General features: G+C 41.3%; 1 protein-coding gene across 2 annotated transcripts in view; it reads left to right on the top strand.

Moving 5' to 3' along the window:
* opcml (opioid binding protein/cell adhesion molecule-like) overlaps positions 1–20,085 on the top strand; it is a 122,101-nt gene that overhangs the window by 66,878 nt on the left and 35,138 nt on the right. For both annotated transcript variants that reach the window (XM_077020453.1, XM_077020452.1), the window contains one exon: positions 12,691–12,926. In XM_077020453.1, the coding sequence (XP_076876568.1) occupies positions 12,691–12,926 (236 nt within the window). The remainder of the gene's footprint in view (positions 1–12,690; positions 12,927–20,085) is intronic.

Raw genomic sequence — 20,085 nt, 5'->3', positions numbered from 1 at the left:
TCTCATTGTGTCCCCTTCTTCTAGCTTCATTATTTGGATGAAAAGTCTTTTGTGATTTTTAATTGGTTTAAGAAAAAAGAAAACATAAATACAAATAATGCGCTGTATATTGAAGTTTTACTTTGTATGCGTGGTCAGTAGCTTTTTAAGTCTAGTTAACTGTCCACAAGGTTTAGGAGTGTGTTTATAGAGATTTTTGACCATTCTTCCAGAAGCGTATTTGTGAGGTCACATACTGATGTTGGACGAGAAGGCCTGGCTCTCAGTCTCCGCTCTAATTAAATTCAAAGGTGTTCTATCAGGTTGAGGTCAGGACTCTGTGCAGGCCAGTCAAGTTCATCCACGCCAGACTCTGCCATCCATGTCTTTATGGATCTTGCTTTTTGCACTGGTCATATTGAACGAGGAAGGGGCCAGCTCCAAACTGTTCCCACAAAGTTGGGAGCATGAAGTTCATATTAATATATGTCTTGGTATGCTGAAGCATTCAGAGTTCTTTTCACTGGAACTAAGGGGCCAAGTCCAGCTACTGAAAAACAACTCCACAACACAATCCCCCTCCACCAAACTTTACACTTGGCACAATGTTGCACAGGTGGCAAAACAACAGTCTGTATGCCTAGGTGCTTAATTTTATAGACCTGTGGCCATGGAAGTGATTAGAACACCTGATTCTGATTATTTGAATGGGTGAGCAAATACTTTTGGCAATATATAGTGTATATACATATATACCATTCATACAACTGTATAAATATGTATGAACCATTTATACATGGTAATGTAAGGATTAGTGCCTAGCATGGATGGATTTTGATTTTGATTCAGCTATTCACTGTTTCAATACATTTATCCATGTAGAGGTTCCTCTGTTCTTTTTATATGGCGAACTTATGTATGAACCTTAGGGATGAGGGTGTCTGTGTGTAAGGATATGCTTTAGACACTATGAGATATTTTTATGATGTAGATATAGATATTTTTCTAACCCTACATTACTGAGATATTTTTGTGATATAGATATTTTTTCCAATGTTGACTTTGGACTATGATTTTGTTCTTCAGAAAGCTTTATGTTGTATTGTAAATATTCCATCTTTGGCAGCATAAGTTTATGCTATTTCTCCAAAACATAACACATATCATAATGCAACACTCTTATACAAAACATCTAGGAATCTTTAGAGTTAAAGTACAAAAGGCACAATACAAAGGCATTAAGCTTCCTTGATGAGACTGTGGACTAGTATGGCAAAGCAATTTCCACTCCTTTAAATCATTTAGAGGAGATTAAGCTTGAGCTTTAAAGTGGGAATCACATTAATGTAAGCAGTAGGATGTGGAGTCCCACAGGCACACCCCCCCACACCCCCCACAGCCTCACCCTCCATCGCACCTGTGCTTATCCACCAAACAACCTGCAGTGTGGTGAGCTTACAGGAGTGCTGACAACGCATTAGGCTTGCCTCTCCCATACGTCTTAGCACACTAGCTTCTGTCATTGTGTTATCTACAGACAGCGCCTGCTCTAAGATGAGTTGTGGATATTGTCCCAAGGACTGTGTCCAACAGTTACCGAAGTCAGAAGAACGCTGATCCAAGATCAGTTTTTTGTCTTATGTAAATTGCACTTTATTGACAGAATGCTTGATGGGTATTGGCTCATACTGCTAAACCAGCAACATGATGCAATTTTAAAGCAACTCATCATTTCACTGAGTGTTCTTTAGTGTTCTAGTGTGTTCTGCATCTGAGATGGAACAGTGCAGGTTGTACAATTTACATCCAGTAGGAAGAGTCTCCTTCTCCTGCAAATATATAATCAACCTCACTCTGCTATGGGGTTTATATTAGTCTTGAACTACAGTCCTGTTAAGAGCTGTCCATATAGTTCAATATTAGTGCAGCTGTAGTATCATCACTCTTGCAGGAAAACCTTGTGACCCCATTTTTATAAGGATTTTTTGGTTTGTTTGTCAACATTTGAAAACAGCAGCAGAACTTTACATCATTTCATGAGGAGAAAACCAACAGAAAAGACTACATTACTACAAAAAATACTTGAGGGGAAAAAGATGTGTGCACTGGAACCAATTAAACATGTTTTTCCCTTGTCCTATAAAGAAACTAGTTCAGCTCAGTAGTTTCGGAGAAATGCATATACAGAACTGTGTACCAGATGTAAAATTCCAGCCCACTTATTTGAAATATTTATGTACTAGAAATATCCCATAATTTACAATCACTGTCTAATGTCCATGTGTTGGTATAATCAACTTTTTTCATTATCAACCATTGTCCAGCTTTTCTTAAGTGGTAATCTTCTGTCCACAGGACCGTAGTTCACTAGCCTTCAGGAGTGCCTCAAGTAACACTGCTGTGGCTAATACACTTTTGGCAGAGGAGTATGCACTTCCACCCATATAACCTTTCAGCAGTAGTGATCCTGGGGTCAGAAACTAGCCAGCTACAAGCAGCGTGGGAGGTGGTTGTGTGATGTAGACTGTAGTTGTACAACTGTAAGTCACACCATGATGGTACATGTACCTCATGCCCATGAGTTAAGCTAAATGTTTCTGAATAAGTGGATGGAGAGTGTATGACTCATGGCTTATATTATCCCTGCAGGTTCAGCTTTGCTTTACCTCTCATTTTTAAAAGGCTGTTTCCATTAAGAGCCCCGGGTGGCTATTTCAGGCTCCCTTAAGAGGACTCTTCATTTGTTTCCGTATCCACATAGCACTGACAAGTCCTGTGGGATTTGGGACCAGATTTTTTCGTGAGATGCTAAAGTTGCTGATGACTTTTCCCACACTGCAGATTGGCTGTAAACATGAAGAGGAAAGCAGACACCACTTTTGCTTTAATCGTACAGAACGCATTTATAGTGAATGTAATCCATTCTGTAGCTGGCAGAGATCTCCAGTCTCCTGTATTGTGAGCCTATTAAAAATATATCAAATGTGATTCTATATCTAATTCAACTGAGGGAAATAACTGATTAAGGCTGATTAATTGGAAGCCTATCATATTTAACGTTTGAATTCAGACTTAAAATCAAATATTCCATAAAATTCTTTCCCTTGACCATTCCAATGAGCCTAAATAATGTAATGGGAAATAAATATACTGATCAATAATGTATGAATATATTTCTCCCTAAGTGATTATACGATGCATCTGTCAGAGGTTCTCATTTATAAAACATTCTAATGTTTCAGTGTTGCCCAAAAGACCATTTTGAATGTGTAATCTTCAATGCTTATTTTATCTTAAAATAGACACTGAAAGGCATGGAAACCACAGGCTATTAAAACAGAATACTACTGTTACCTTTTTATTTATTACTCTGTGTTCATTTTAAAATCAATAGTAGCAACTTGTCCTCATAAGTGTCCTAAAACCGTTGGTCCCTGGGTTTGTCATCAGTTGTCTTTTAATTGGATCAGTCCTGCTGTGAGTGGACTCAGTGGGACATGATGTAGGTTTTAAACTGCAGGACCCTCACACTAGGAACCTCAGCATGGCACTGGGCCAGCACCTGCTCCACTGTCCTGACCCTTCAAAGCTCCACAGCTTACAAACGACATGCCAAGGACGTGCTCTTCACGCACCACAGAAAGGCTTCAGTGGGCTTTCCCGTGGAGTTCCAGTAATACTGTACTGTACACTTCACTGTCATTTCCCTCACATCTGGATAAGTTTTAATATAAATATCAGTCTGCGGACTGACTCCAAACACCCTTGTTGCTGCTACTTTCCTACTGCTTCTGTTACATTTCAGATCAGACCTGACTGCAGTGCTTCATTCAACATTTATGGTAGATACGAATTCTTGCGGCTGCCTGTTTCTTACTGGTTGAAAAGAGAGATTGATTGAAAAGAGAGATTGATTTTCGTGGAGCGTAGACCAAGTGTTTGCTCATCCAGTGAAGATCCTATCCACTCAGTATTATGTCCGGTGTAAGGGCCAGTATCTCTCTGTCTCACTAAATATTTGTGTTGTCTTGTTGATGTCTTCGTGATTTGCTGTTTGGTTTTCCTATTGAGGTCTTGAAAGCTGACAAACTGTTTGTTATTTACTTCCTCACTTCTAGCACCATTATTTGTTCAACCACAATATATGTTAGCGCCCCCCCTACCATCCATGAAAGTGCAGGTGTCAGTGGGCTGACATTAACGGAGATACACACTCAACATACTCACAATTCACAACACGGATGATCCTGAAGACGTTTTAAATATTCTACACTTTGTAGATTAAGCAGCTGCAGACGTCAGACAACTGCAAAACGGAGATAGTATATCAGACACCTGAATACATTCTTGGAGTAATTAAAAATATCTAACAAGTATTAGGTTCTTTATTTTAATCCACTGCTATACAATCAACAATCCACTGCTATATTTAAAGTACAATTAGTCTATCTGTATGCAAATCTCTGCTGCTGTCCTAATTTGCATATTCTGTTGAATTCTTTACGCATGTCCTTCACTCCTGCAAACTTCCATCGCCGTGTTTCAGCCCAGCAACTCTCGGCTGATGCAGCTGCTCCGTGGATGCGAGCTAGAAATGACAAGAAGAAAGAATGAAGATTAATCAGTCCTCATGACAGCCTGCTCAGAGCAAGGCCCACACACACACACACACACACACACACGCACACACAGCTCAGAAAAGACTATTAGACTCCACACACCCTCAGCACAGTGAGATGTTTCTGACACCATTCCTGCTTGGCTCCATCTCTTTGTTGGTTTTTCTCTGCCATTCTAGAGAAGGAGGAGCTTCTAGATGCTGAAGTCACTGGGTTGAGGAATTATCACTGTAAAAATAAAATAAAACGTTGGGGTCGTTTGTTCAGTGGCTCAACGGTGCTGTTATCATCTCTTCCTGTGGGTGTTCAGATTCAGAATGACTGAATGTGTAGTGCATTCAGTACTGACAGGAGTTCAACTTGCTAGGTAATGCTTTTAATAATTCCTCATAATGTTGAATTAATTATTAATAGTAGCACAATACTTAATAATGCAAGTCAGAGCTGAATTGTTGTCAGGTCTGCTAACATCGAGTGTCCATTTTACCATTAACTCAAAGGAAAACCTGTCGGCCCGCCGTCTGTCTGTCTTTCTGCCTGTCTGTCCATCTGTCTTGCTTTTTCCTTTTCTCCTTTCTCTTCCCTCATGTCGTGATGCCTTCTTTCAAACGTGGTAAACTGCTTCTTCTAAAGAGCTATCTGAAACCTTGGCCCAGGCTGCAGATAAAGCCAGATTGAATGGTGTGATGATACAGTAAGAGTGCAGGAACATAAAAACACACTAACTACCGCAAAAGAAGCCAGTGCAGCATTCAATGACTGACAAGGTCATAAGAACAGACACAGGCTTGAATAAGGCCTGACGTAATCCCATGCTAACCCCCAGGTGTGATTAACGAAAGACACGACCCACCTACATGAAAAAAAAAAGTACACATGCACACGCAACGTTAAGAAACAAAAACACAGGCCACGTGCAGAACCAGCACCTTATGACATATGGGGGAACCACACTCAGGGCACAGAAGACCCGACCAAACCAGACCAGGCAAGACCAGACAAGACCAGGCAAGAATGTCTCACCTCCCTCAGGGAGAGAGCATGGCAAACACCATGCTCCATCATGGCTGACCTCCACCTACTCTAGGTGCCTACACTGCACCCATGTGGACAGGGTGATTTGGACCCCACTGTCTGACCTGGCACAACGCTAGAACCCATTATGTTGACGAGGCTGCTTCAGTCGGACAGGGACTCCTTCTCTCAACTTTCCACAGCGTCATTCAGTGCCCCTTTGTCAGAGTCTCACTTGCTGACCAGGACCAGAACACATGCAATTTACGTCAACAGGAAGTCTCTTCCGCCAGGCTGAGCATCACGTCACCTTCCTCTTCGACCGTGGCCCCTTGCCTTCACTAGGAATCTCACCCACAGCCTCTTATATCAGCAGTGCTTCACCCCATTGACGGTGACTGCCGCGTGTGCACCTGTGCAGATGACAGAGACACAGAAGGTTAAAGACTCCTGGGAACCCTGCTGGGCCGACCGGCCTGCCCACATAGTGCTCACATGTTCACTGTGCCAGGGGCCACTTTCCCACACAACCCTCTCAGAGTCAGGGAGTTTGGAGTCTCCCCTGCCGCTCCAGGGACAGGCTGTGTGGTTTTAGCGGTGGCTCTTCTCCCTCGAACAGTTGTCGGGTCTCTGTTTCTCCTCTGCCTTAGACACAGAAGCCAGTGCAGGTCTCCCTAGCGATGTCAGTGATGCATACACCCCAGGGTGACATCGGGAATCAGCTTTGCTTCCTGAAACCTCCAGGACACTCGTGCCACATCTATTGAGAGCTGCAGGGTGAAGTGAACCCCAACGAGCTCGGGGGGGATATCGCCTCCTCTGAGGAGAGAGAGAGAGAGGAGTCAGAACAAGTCCAGACACACAAACACAGAAAGATAAATAAACAGAGGCATGGAGAGCACTCTGTCACAGGTGAAGAACGCAGAGAAGTCAGGAAGGAAGCAAACAAACATCTCGATCTGTGCAATTTAGTGAAAGTAACACAAATGAAATTACTGAAAAAAAGAGCACTAACTACAACAAAGGATGTCAATGTCACATAACAATGACCCACAAGGCCTTAAGAACAGAACCTTCAGTAAGGCATACTAAGACATACTAAACCCCAGGTGGCGTGACAACTGACAGACGACAGTCCACATCTGTGGGGGCAAGAAAAGGAAACAGAGGCACACGCAACATACAGAAAAACACAAACATAGGCCACATGCAAAGCTGCCGCCATATTACATAGGCAACCAGCAGGGGGCGACGTCTCAGACCACATCCTCTGGCCTTTTCTTGCCTCATGAGGATTTGGTTCCATTCATTTGTGACGTAGCAGTTTCTGCACTGATCGTGAATCTCAACACAATGTGTTTAGCTGTCAAACAGAGACAGACAGTAAGCAAGACAAATAGGGAGGAAATGCAAATATTTCCAGTAGACAACAGTACAGCCATGGAAGGCAAAACCTGAATGACTTTGTGATTAAAAGATATACAGCTGAGCAGAAAGCACAAGCCAGGAATACAGCGCTAATCTGTCATATCACACATCACATACACTGCAGTGTGCAGTCATCAGAGTTGACTGGATTGCTTTGTTTGCTATGTTTGTCCTAGATAAGTGTGTCAAAACATGTGCACAAGTGCACTACATTATTTAGAAGTAAATAAATGAACGAATAAACAAAATATTTAAGTAAAGATATGGTTGTGAACGGAGGTTCTATTTCATGCCGAACAACTTCCCTCTGTCTAAGTTCATTCATATTGCCCTTGCATCTTTTAAATCCCAAATCTGTCAACACTGCTCACAATCTCGATTTGATAAGAGTTATTTCACATGGGTAAGCTCTGTCTGGGGTGCTGCAGCCATGTTTTCATCTGCGTTTGGTCTGCAGAAACACTGAGCTCTTTTTGTGCTTCAGAAGAAGTGATGGTGTGAACTCCAGTAATGCTGAACCTTGGACATGCTTCTTCATCACGCTGGATCTGAAAGCGGCAGGACTTTCATCAAGTTTTCAGTTTTCAGAATAAGCTGGAATGGTCTTTGTCTCTTTTTGCATATGCTTTCCGAATACATTTCAAAGTCGCCATCGCATCAGTTGTGAATTTGTCACACCCAACCAAACCTGTGCTTAGTAGCAAGAAACAAGACCCACCGGGTCCCATCTTCACCAAAGCTAGTTGAAAACAGCTGACCGTGCTATCAGGACGCGTGCTAGAGATGTTCCTTCTATCATTAGGGTGCTCAATGCCCTTGAGATCCCCTTGGTTGTGTTTCAGAGACATTAATATTCTGAGAGATTAATATTCTACACTGCTTTGAGTTTTTTGGTCACTGCATGGCTGGTAGTTTTAAAAAGCTGTGATAAGGCTCCTAAACGCTGGAGCGTGTGTTGCAGAGCTCATTATGACTGATTTAACGGCTACTTGCGTACTCCTTAAGGGAGTTACAACCAGCATCTCTGGACTACAAGTGTATTGTTAACAGGACGTTTTTCGTTTTTCCCGTTTCTGTGTCTTGCCACTTGCTAAGAATTACTCTAACCTCACAGGACAGGATTCTGGCTTAAAAGCTCAGAAAGCAATATGTCTGTTTCCGATCAGCATGCCAGTTGACAGTTCAAATTTGCAGATCACATTGTGAGGGGAGATCTCATAATAGTGTTGAATCTGGACAGAATTAATCTCCTGACGACAGCAGGATTTGTGCTTTGATGAAAGCTGTGTGCCTGGACCATGCACAATACGCAACTTCAAATATACAAGAAAATAAATAAACAAAAAAATAAAAAATAAAGTGATATGCTGAAGGGGTCGGGAAGAGGTGCCCAGTGTCTGACACCAAGAGACTGTGAACCGCCTTGTTTCAAAAGAAAACACATGCTGCTTGCAGTTTACAGACAGCATGGCGTTTTTGCTTGGCGTTGAAGTAGCAAAGTGCTGCTCAAGCGTTTTCTAATGCAGCGTTGCTTTTCCTCCAACCGCCTTATGGAATACCTTGTTATTTGTGAGTCTTTCAGGTTCTCCTGGGTCTGATATACACTTGTGTGGTTCTTTCATTGCCACAGAAGGCATTGAGGACAGCTTTATTCTCTTATGGCTGTGCAGTCTCAACTGCTGGCCTGTCTGGGCTGCTCTGGGCTTAAGTACTACTGTGTATTCTTCACCCCTTTCACTGAGTCGACCCTGCCTCAAGGCATATTGGTTTCCTTTTAGTTTGTACTCAACACTTTCATTGTGATCCTCTCTAAAACTTCATACAAGGTCTTTTAATACATTGTTATGTCTGGACTGTTACAGTGTAGCGTAGAACATACATTGGAGACTCAGCAGTGGTCCATGAGGGGTCATTCAGCAGACAGCACAGCGTATTCACATGTCACTTGTCACATCAAGACCTTGAAATCGAAGTTCACAAGACAATTATTAATCAAAGTGTTACACTCCAAAAAAACGAGGTTTGTGAATAATTTACTTCTTGTTTTGCAATGAAAGTGTGATTCATTTAATTGAGACCAGAGGGGGGAAAAATGGACACTTTTGTGTGCAATTCCATTGCCTGTGGCAACATTGTTTTGAATTGCATTGTAACCTGAAAATCCTTTGAGTCTTTGTTTGTGGAGATATTGTTGCGTGGATGGATGCATTGACAGACAGCCTCCCCTCTGTGTTATTGACTGACAGGAAAAAAGATGCCAGTTTTTCTCGTTCCTTTCGCAGGCCAATCATCCACATGACTAGTTAGCCCTTGCAGCAGGCTTGGGCCCTCAGACAGATTCTTTGAGAACTGACACAAATAGAATGTTAGAGCATTCAGCCCGAACACTGTGACATACGTGACAGTCACCAACAGAGCTCCACAAATGTATTGTTATTTCAATTCAAAGTCAAAAAAGCTTCGAAATCTCAGAGGAGATATGAAGTGGTTGTAAAACTCATCTGAGTGCTTTCACTTTCTCAGTATAATCAATTGACAAGGAGTTTTGATTCACTAAATGTATTCACTGAACCATCTGGTGTCCATAGCAACATTTCCAGTTAAATGTGTTGACTTATTGTTTTGACGGCATTTCAAAGTCTGCCTGAATATCCATCTATAACACATTTCACAATGTTAGCTTTGTCCAAATAGCTCCAATGTGCAAATGAATAGGATTCTGTCAGGCTGTTAGCTGAAGCAGGAGTGGGATGGGCCTCCCTAGGCCAATCCCAGCCCTTGCTCCGCCTCCACAGCAGTGGCCTTCATCAGTCAACCTGCCGACGTTCCCCGCCCCTTCTAATACCATACGGCCATCCGCTGACAATGATCTGCAACCACTAAAAACTCTTAGAAACAGCCTATCGATCTCTTCATATGTAACAACTAGGCACTGGAGAAGGATAAGGCAGTGGCAAGTATCATTCTAGGAAATGACCAGATCTATACCAAGTATACATCAAGTAAGGGTCCTTGCTGTTCTAAGCATCAGTTTCTATAGCTTCCATTGAAAAGTAAATGTTGACAATGGCCCTGAGCCTTAAAGGCTGTGCTATGCTGACGTTAGTATTGACAGAATATTGATGCTTTCTGTTGAGAATAATTACATGTTATTTTTTTTACCACTACATGGCATAGCAACAGTTCTCTGGATTCTGGAATGTAATCAATCTTCCAACTGCTTTTAATGTGTCGTGTTGCTTCTTGCTTTGGTTTTGACACATGTAGGAGTATAATGTCCTATAGTGAGAAGTGCTATCATAAAAGAGTCCTACGCCATTCTTTCCATCGCTCGCTGCATTGCATTGATGGACCTCATGTGTATTCTGCTTGTAGTAGCTTAACCTTTAGGATAGCAAGAAATGTGGTTTGTAACCACTGGGTGCTTAGCATGTGTGCAAGAGTTTAATCTTATTTGTGCATTTTCACATTTATGACTATCTTGAGGAAATCTCTCTTAAAGATATCTTTAAATTGGAAAACTCTGCCTTGCAGTTACCTCCTGTGTGAAAAGACAGTTTAGAATGTATTGGTAGTCTGTCTATGTTTTATGGGACGTACTTCAGCGGTGGGGATATTTCTTTATATTAACGATCCTACACTAAGGTGGCTGACAATCCATTAGAACAGACTGCGTGGTGGCAGTGTGACAGAGCCATTAGTCTAGTGAATGAGGCTTGATCTCATCTTGTCAGTGCTCAATAATGGAGACACTTCCTTCGAGGAAACTGCTCTTACTTTTCGATGTTGGTGGCGAAGACAGACTTCCCACTCTTTACGCCTTAGATGGGCTTAATTTGTAGAAGATTGCATGAGGATGTGTTTATGTGTTTATTTACTGTATTTGACGATCAGTAAGTGAGCATTGCTATTATATCAAAAGAAGGCCACCCTATTTCTTAGCTATTGTAGTAACACTAGTCTGGTTCTGATGGGTTAAGCCCGTCTGTATCTACTGAGTGAGAGGAGCTGGTGGAATTGAAAGCAGCACTTATCATCATGGGACACATTGAGACATACTTGGATGAACAATCTCGTTTTGATGATTGAGGCCTCTGCATACAGAACTGACGACCTAATAAAATCTGTCCTTAACTTATCATGATTTACTGTATTTATGAGAAAAACAGAGGTTAGGGAAGAATGATTGGTACAGCCCCACAAAGTTAAAAGCACTTTCCCCACTATGCATAGCCAGCAAATGATATAGATTTTCTTAAAAATTTCACATTTTCAGGTCAAACTGAAGTTATTGTAAAGCAAAAGCCATTGAAACCAAAATGGAGAAATAAACCTTCTTCCTTCAGTTCACAAAAGTCTGATTCTGACGTAAAAAAAAGTGCAGAGCGTGCATGAATATGTCATGAGGAGCTTAATCTGGTGGTTTTCTATGCCTCCGATCTTCAGCAAGCTCCCCTGCAGGATGCCTCATGATGCAGTTTAGCAACCTCTGAAAAAGCTCGTCCTTTGAAGAATCTCCTAAGAAAGCATTGACTTCCCATGCTCCATTGTTGCTCTCCAGATTTGCAGAATTTTTGAGAAGGACTCTCTTGTTGACTCATTTTTTTCTAAATCTGGTAAATGCCGTTTCCAAAGGGTTAGATAATCGTGTTAGTGCCTTTGACCTCAGAGCATGATTTGACCTTGAGAAGAAAGTAGAGCTGAGGAATACAGTGGGCATGCAGAACGTCTGGCAGGCTGATGTGGATGGCTTGGCAGAGTTAAGGATGGGAATCTTACACCTTGTCATTGAATAATACCAGACTGGTCTGGTGCTTCCTCTGGTATTGACAGATAAGCAATGACTGTTTTCCTCTGAACGGGCTTCTCTCCTGTGTGTTTCGCAAGACTATTTTGAAAGGCCTCTGTTCTGTTCTGATAGAGTTCCATTTGAATAAATGTTAGGCCCAAAAAGAAGCTTTTGTTTGCTTCAGCTCTGGCTAGAGACGTGTTAAGGTGTAATATAGAACCTTAGTTACATTAAATGGGCCTGGGTTTTGTATGCCACTGTCTTTCATTTTCATGTAGTCTAAGAAACGTAACTAAATAAGCTTCAAGCTCTCCAGGATTGCTGCCCAACCAGTGATACACAGGCATTGTGGGTATGGTGTAGGATATGAGGTGGAGTGTGCGGAAGACAACACGTCAGTTTTGTGGAGCTTCAGGGAGCTTTCTGACCACTCAAGCATGCGTCTTCCATATGGAGTGGGGATATAAATAAGTGTGTCCTGTGATATCCTAGGACTGGTAATTATACGATTCATTGCAGTTTTTAATTATCATATTTTCTTCAATATTTACTAATTAATCGATGGTTTCTAATACAATCAAGTGAAGTAGAATTCTGAATGATTTTGTTGAATGCGCTAATAGTTTAACCCTTCCTTTTAAGCATGTTTTTTTTTTGTTTTATGTCATTATGTTAGGAATAAAAAAACAGAACAGATACCATTTTAGTCTTTGCCAGACAGAGCTTTCTGACACTAGTACATTCTTGTCCTTGTTTTGCCAAGGAGTGAGATAGAAAGACCACTGATCAAAGCTGACATTTCAAAGGCAAAAACAAAGACACTGTTGAATGACAGTCACATTTTCTCATGTATTTTAACAGATGCAACGTGGACAGCAAGGTATCAAGAGTAGCTTGGCTGAATCGGACCACCATTCTGTTCACGGGCACTGAGAAATGGTCGTTGGACCCACGGGTGGTCCTGCTAAACAACACAGCAGTGACGGAGTACAGTATAAAGATCCTGGATGTGAACTTACACGACGAGGGGCCATACGTGTGCTCCATCCTCACAAACAAGAAACCGGAGTCCACCAAAGTTCATCTCATCGTGCAAGGTAAACGCACATCTCCAAGGCGATTTCCTCTCAGGTGTTTTTTGAGATTTGTAAAGTGGCATTGTTGTTTTTTGTGTGACCGAAATATCACCCCCGACAGTCACACACTCACTCACTCACCGTTGAGATCACAGAAATTGTATCAAAACTCACCCAGGATTGTTTTGAGGCTGAGCTGACATTTCGGTACGACAGATAAAAGTGAAGAACAACTTCGATTCTCCTTCCATGGACGGATATAATTAAATGAATCTCTCCAGACGTGACTCTCTGTGATGAAATTGGGATTTAATCTGGGTTTAATTTCGAATCGTTGATAGATATTGATTTAGGACACACGGCAGAAGGGAAGAGATGAGGACAGAGGGAGAGAACAGCTCTGCCCACTCTGTGGCACCATGTAATTCAGCCATTGAAGCACACACGTTTGTCATCATTTACAGTGCAATCAATTGTCTTTCCAAAAGCAATTAACATGACCATTATCAGGATCTCCTGGTACTAAAGCCATATCAACACAAAACCTTTGTCATAAAATAATATGACGTTCATTTCTTTTTTTTTTTACCTGAATTTTTATTGACCTTTAAGGGATTAGGTAAAAAATAAACATTTATTCTTTGTTGTGAGAGATTGCATTTTTTAATGACTTGAAATGTCATTTTTATGACTCCACTGTTCATTAACCTTTGACACTTTGTACAGTTACTTATCACTTCAAAATACAAAATACAAATGATAGAAAATACAAACAAATAATGGTGACACTTTCTATGAATTTGGCCAGTCCCATAAAATGTTAAGAGATGTTATAAGACCACAGAATAAGGCTCCATAACTCATAAAGTGACAATGCATTATTTTACCTGTTCTTAAATTTATTGGTGAGACCAGTTCCATCAAGTTTTATAACATGTAATATTATGTTCATTCATACAAGGCTTTATGAAAATCCAGTGCTAAAAACATGCATCCCCTCTAACTGGCATGGAAATGACTGAACGAAAATGACTTTATAAACACTCAATACATCTATTGAAAGCTTATAATCTCTGTTTACAAGTGGCGAACCATCAGGGCCTTCAAGGCCTTCTCTGAATAAAAATTTATCTTGAAAAAGATGCTTTATGTATTATATGTAATATATGTTAATAACGCTTCACCAATAATTTGTATTTTTCCTTTAAATCAGCTTTCAAATCCACTTTTCGTGCTTGTGCTGGAAATTACCCTAAAACAGAGAACTAGGTAAAAGAGAGAAAGGACCTCCCCCAGGACCTTCTGTTTATCTGTGGCATACCCTTGCCTTTTATATTAAGAGAGCTTTTATTATGGAGTTTAATCAACCAATCATATTTCGAATTAGAATTGTGGGGGCGTGCTCCAATGTGCTTAGGGTATTCTCGCTGATCCTCGTACGTCAGTTCTGCGTGGTTGGTGCCTCGTGAGCTTTTAGCTCGTGTGCTAGCTAGTTAGCTCCTAGCCAGCACTACTGTGATGTTTTCCAAGCGGAAACGATGGAATAGCTGGATATTGTCAGCAAATTGCTAGGTATGTTTATAATAAATAAGTATTCAGCTATTAATAATTTGCTATTTGTAAACTAATTGTGATGCTTGGACTTCTAACTGACTGGCATTTGGTGGTTAAATGATGCAGAAGTTGTGTAGGTAATACGTTGCACATAGTACACGCGATGACAACAACAGTGTTATGGACGTGTTTTAATACTACGGTCATTTTTTTATTTGGCTGTCTAGTGAAGGCCCATGGCCAGTAAGTTCGCCACTGCTGTTTACAGACATTAAGTGTTGTCATTTATCAGCTCTTTTATGTACACTATATTAAAATGAGCATATATTAGCATATATACATTTTCATCTCTTCATAGGCTCTTCAATTTAAATTGAAATCATCTGCATTGAGTAAGTCCATTGAGAATAATCTTATACAAAATACACATGTACATTAAAAAGCCACTGATATTCAAATGTCCAATTAGGAAACAATTCTCTATATTCCACTCATTTAAAAAAGCATTTATATTGGAGTATTCTATAATGAGAAATTCAAGAACAGTTAAAATATGCATTTTGTGTCACTGTGTATTGAAGATCTATGCTATGGTGTATGCTACATTTTTATGTGTGTGACTATAGACATACGTACAATTTTTAAAGAGATTAGATATACCAAATGTTAAATGTTACTGGAAATTCTCATTGTTATTTCTCCAAAATATTTCTACTTACTTTATAACAGTATTTCTTGTACAGTATGAAATTCTATCAATGATAGAAGAAATGATTTCTCAAAAGGCTCATTAGAATATTTGGCACAGGTTTATTAGTTTTCTCGGTCGCTTTTGGTGCTTTTGGTCGCTTTTTTTTTGCAGATCTGAATTGAATTTCTCAAAATGACATGAAAGCAATTTCTCATTCATTTTGAACAAATGCCAAATGCTTGGCATAATCAAGCAGATGATTTTGTACAACTGTTTGCTGTGTCCTATGTTATCAATTACTTTTGTCATGTCGATCAAAATATATTATACTTGTTCTCTGTTGAAAAGTCCTGCCCCCCAGAACATAACGGCATCCATTCATTACATAAGTCATTACATACAAAAATGCGGAATCAGCTGTCATAACTTGTAAAGTACATTTTATACATCTCTGTTAGACTTTTTTAGTAAATTTCTCCTGAACTGATTAGGTGAATCCTAACTTTCACTGATGAAAGGGTGTGTTTGAATCTTTAGATTAACCAGTGGTCAACCAGTCCTCTAAAATAGCTCAGAGGTGCATCTTACAGTATGAACCTTCAACTGCCAAGCACATGTAGACAGATGACACTGCTGACTGCCATGGATGTAGACTGTGAAGATATCACAGCAGAAGCCAGCAGGGGCTGGATAAGACATTCCAGAAGATTCTTTCCACACTGCATTGCAAGAGAAGATATCTGTTATGATGTGGATGAGAATCTGTGGCCCAACAGACAGGAACTTGGGAGGTGAAGAATATTACAAAATATTAAGTATTTTAAAATACTGTTATTTTACATACAGTGGATGCAGAGGAAGCAGGATAGGGAGTCGAGAGCAGACTATATGAACAATTATTACACACACTACGGTAGTCACACACAGGGTAGTGGCACACAAGTCAGAATATTGACTGACAAGTACGCTAGACAACACGCACACTTAAATACAAGAACATAAACAAGACACATGTGCAACACATAACATTAACAAGACAAGAGGGGCAGCTTCCTCAGAAGACCTGGAGGCGTCCACCATCTTCCAGTCATCCAGGGGAGGAGACTCCCCTCCTTCAACACCGCCCTCCTCCGAATACTCCTCTGGAGCACTCAGGGGAGCCAAGGATGTTCTGTCTCCCTCTCCCTCTCTGTGCGGGGGGGTCCCACCTCGGGGTAGCCCCCCCAGGAAGGCGAACCCTGCCAGCAGCAGAGTCCCACCTTCTAAGGGAGGTCTGGGTTGCCGAGGACGAAAACACCTCACAGTCTTCACTCTTCTGCACTTACCATTGTACAAATCTTCACGATGACTCGAGCAATTCACAAAAGCAACTGACAAAAACTGTAAAATGTTAGTAAGCAAAACAGTAGATTAAAAGTACGATGGCAGGTGAATGGAGCATTGCAGATTCTCCAGTCAGTTGCATTATTTGACAAAATGTGATTTTTTTTTACGTACACCCAACCAGAGATCGCATAGAAGTGGAATGCATGTTGCACAAGCACTGCAGCGCTGAGGTCTTTGTGAAATGGTTTAGCAAATATCATCTTAAAACCTGCTTCTAGCAGTTTAATACAGCCTGTTGGAAACTGGGCTATGGACACATATATAACAAATACTGAGAGATAACATCAGGGACCAAATAAAACCTGGAAGGAAAAAAAAGCCCGGATAATATAGTAATAAGTAAGGAGAGACAAAACCACATTAACTCACATTAGCTCTAAAATTAAAATTAAATTTAAATTAAAATGATACGTTGCGAGAACAGGATCTACAGGAGGAGGTGTGTGCAAAGTGCTAATCCTACACAGATTCAGATGCAGGATTAATGCCAAATATCCAAGAAAATGTCTAATTTCATTGAGGCAAATAATATTCTAGTTGAATTTTTTGAAACCCTACAGAAATCGGTCAGGAAGGCTTCCATTTTCCAAGTATTTTAATAAGCGAACTTTCTGCTAAGAAAAGAGAAGAGTCAGAATGGTGAAGTGTAGATGGAGGTTTTAAGCTTGCTGAGGTCTCGTTGACAGATTAAAAAAAAAAGAGATTCGAGTGGAACACTCTGACCACGGTTCCCACGCAGAGTCGAAGGCATTTGGATCCAGAATGTTTTAGATTTCAGAAAGTGTGTAGGTGAGGGTCACATTCTTGTTTGGTGAAATGGTGGGTTTCAGTGTTTAGAAAAGAGTTTGGTCTAATTCTCTGTACTTCTATAAATGTGTCTAAAATAGAGGGGGCAACCTAATAAAATACATCCAGCTATATAAGTTGGAGTCTGGGTTCTGGAAAATCTGAGCTGACGCATGTCATGGGCCCAAGTACAGTGGGCTATATCTGAACTCTCCTTTGTTGAAATACCTTTTTAACTTCCACCTGTATGGAGAGTGTTCAACACTGAAGAAGATGTCGAGCAATCACAGGTTGACTCTTCTGCCTCTCATCCTGTCCAGTGATGGGAGGTGTACTATTTCTGTGTGTTGTCCTAGAGGTGGTATATTGAACAGCTCTGGTCATGTAGCTGTTGTTATCTAATTATATTATTAAGCTGATGAAATTACACTTTGCTTCTTACATTACAAACCTTACTGAAAAGACTGTGTGCTGTTATAGTCAGGCCACATCTAATTTTAACTTTAAGAATTATCTGGAGTGCTCAGTGCCCTCAGGGAAAAGAGAAACCAGCATCGCATGATAACTGGAGAATACAGAGCCACACTTTATTTTAAACCAGTGCAGTTCAGCATTTGGGCTTTCACCATTGTGCCGCTGAATTATGAATGGACTGAATGAAAAGACATGTCACATAACCAACATTATTTTGCTTTACTTGTATACCATTGTGTTAAGTAGTTTTCACAATTTTTGCAAGACCATCTACTAATCTGATCTTACTTTGTAGGACCACATACGTATGGAGCAATGCCACTACATCTTTTGAGCCAATATCAATCCAGCATTAGCAATCCAGAATTAGCAATCCAGCATTAGCAAACCACATGATGCATTTGGACAAGAACACTAATCCTGCCGTTGGCAACGAGACTATGCGGATTACAATGTCACTACACCACGAACAGAGCTGCTACCATCCAATTCTTCCTTCTGGGAAAGGGGCCATTCCTCCTGGCCAGGCAGCAAAGGACAGAGCAGCTCAGAGTTTAGGTGAACCGCTGGGCACACCCCTGTTTTTCGGAGCGACGTGTAAACTGGCGAGATGCTCAGAAGCCAGCACCTGCTGTGGTAGAATCTCTGTCTGCATTTTTATCAGCGAGGACTTGTATTTTATCCGTCAAGAGCTAAAGCCAAGGCAGGAGCAGCTGAATGCTGTGCATGTTAGCTTGAGTCTGTAGAATCAAGAAGGCTGTGATGCTTGTAATGGAGGCGCTGTGCTGGGCTGGGTCTCTAGAGTGTGAGAGTGTGGTCTTACCCAGCAGCCTACAGCAGAGCCAGCACTGTTCAGGTGTTGAGGCGTGTGGCTGGGTAGGGTGGGATTTTCAGCCCCGGCTGTGCGGGGCAGGATTAAAGATAAGGAGACATTGCCCTGCTCACAGCAGCTAGTCATGAATAGGCTAAAATGTGAAGCGCCGTTGCCACAGCCAAGTGTGGGAAAGCGACTCTAAAGAGAATGAATGCATACTGTATTTCTCTCTGAAGACACCTCCCCTGAGTGAAGGATCCCCACCCATGGCTTGCATGTTGGAGCAGTCGGTGTCTGTTTTCTGAATTTCTCAGCAAGAAATATTCTCTTTTTTGGACCACTTGGCAGTATGTCCTGTGGGTAGGATCCTGTCTCCTCGTCCTACGTACCCCACCCATCCTGAACACTTCTCATTCGTGTCCTGGATTAGTGCAACATCTATTTCTGTGTGGATGACAGTGGCTACAGGGGTTTGTCTTGGTAAAAAGGCCTCATCGTCTTCCACGGCATCGATCCAATGCATTGATCAGTAGTAATACGAGGAGAGATGTGATGTGTTAGAGTCCAGGGCAAAACGAGACCTGTCATTTTCTCCAAAGTACACAAAGCATTATTCTAATGAAACCACAATGTGTAGGAGACAAATGAAGGTTACTGTAGTCCTACGATTTCAGAATAAAAGTCTTTTAGTTAATGTGATCGCAGAGCATAAGGCATGTCTAGATCTGCCCCTATGGCAGATGGCCTATAAATCCCCATCAGAATAAAAAAGCACTCTGTCATAATTCATAAGTATAGATTGAAGGCATGATGTCCATGACACTTCATAATGAGGAATATGACATTTAATTCCAGTGAGTAATATTCAAATATGTAAGCATAGTCATAGCCTTCAAATATGTGTCCATCCTCCTGGTCTATTTTAATGCAGGAAAAAATAATGCCTATGGATGGTTCTGACACTTCTTTATGGTAACAGATTTACCTTTGCCACGATCATAGACATTTCCTGCGGGCCCTGTTGGATATGTTAGTTCCTTGTGCCAGGACAACGGGGTGGTAATGTTTGGAAAGGCGGAGCTCACGCTGGGATGGAGTTGGCTTCACCAACAGCAGGCCAGCCAGGTGATGCCTGGGGTGTTGCTGGCCGGGACACCCGCGTTGTAAGGCGTGTCTTCTCAGCAGGCCTCACTCAACTGTGCCGTTCGGCGTTCCGGTTTGAGCTTCAGTCTAACAAGCTTTCAACAATCACTGCTGCAGTGACAGTGCCCTGTCAAAAACAACCTGGCTCTCAAAGCTCCCTGTGATGGATTGCTAGTGATTTAGAGGCAAGCAATACAAACAGCAATTGTCAGATGGCCGGAGCAGCCATAGCAACAAAGACCACTTTGTTGTGGGTATTGTAAGAACATGAATGTTGTCCAGTGGGATCAACAGCCAGTCATATTCAGCATGGACGGCAAGACCATCGTAAT

Source organism: Brachyhypopomus gauderio, chromosome 10 (genome assembly GCF_052324685.1).
Source record: "Brachyhypopomus gauderio isolate BG-103 chromosome 10, BGAUD_0.2, whole genome shotgun sequence".
Taxonomy (NCBI): domain Eukaryota; kingdom Metazoa; phylum Chordata; class Actinopteri; order Gymnotiformes; family Hypopomidae; genus Brachyhypopomus; species Brachyhypopomus gauderio.
Note: the sequence above shows the minus strand (reverse complement) of the source record. Positions and strands in the feature narration are given on the sequence as shown.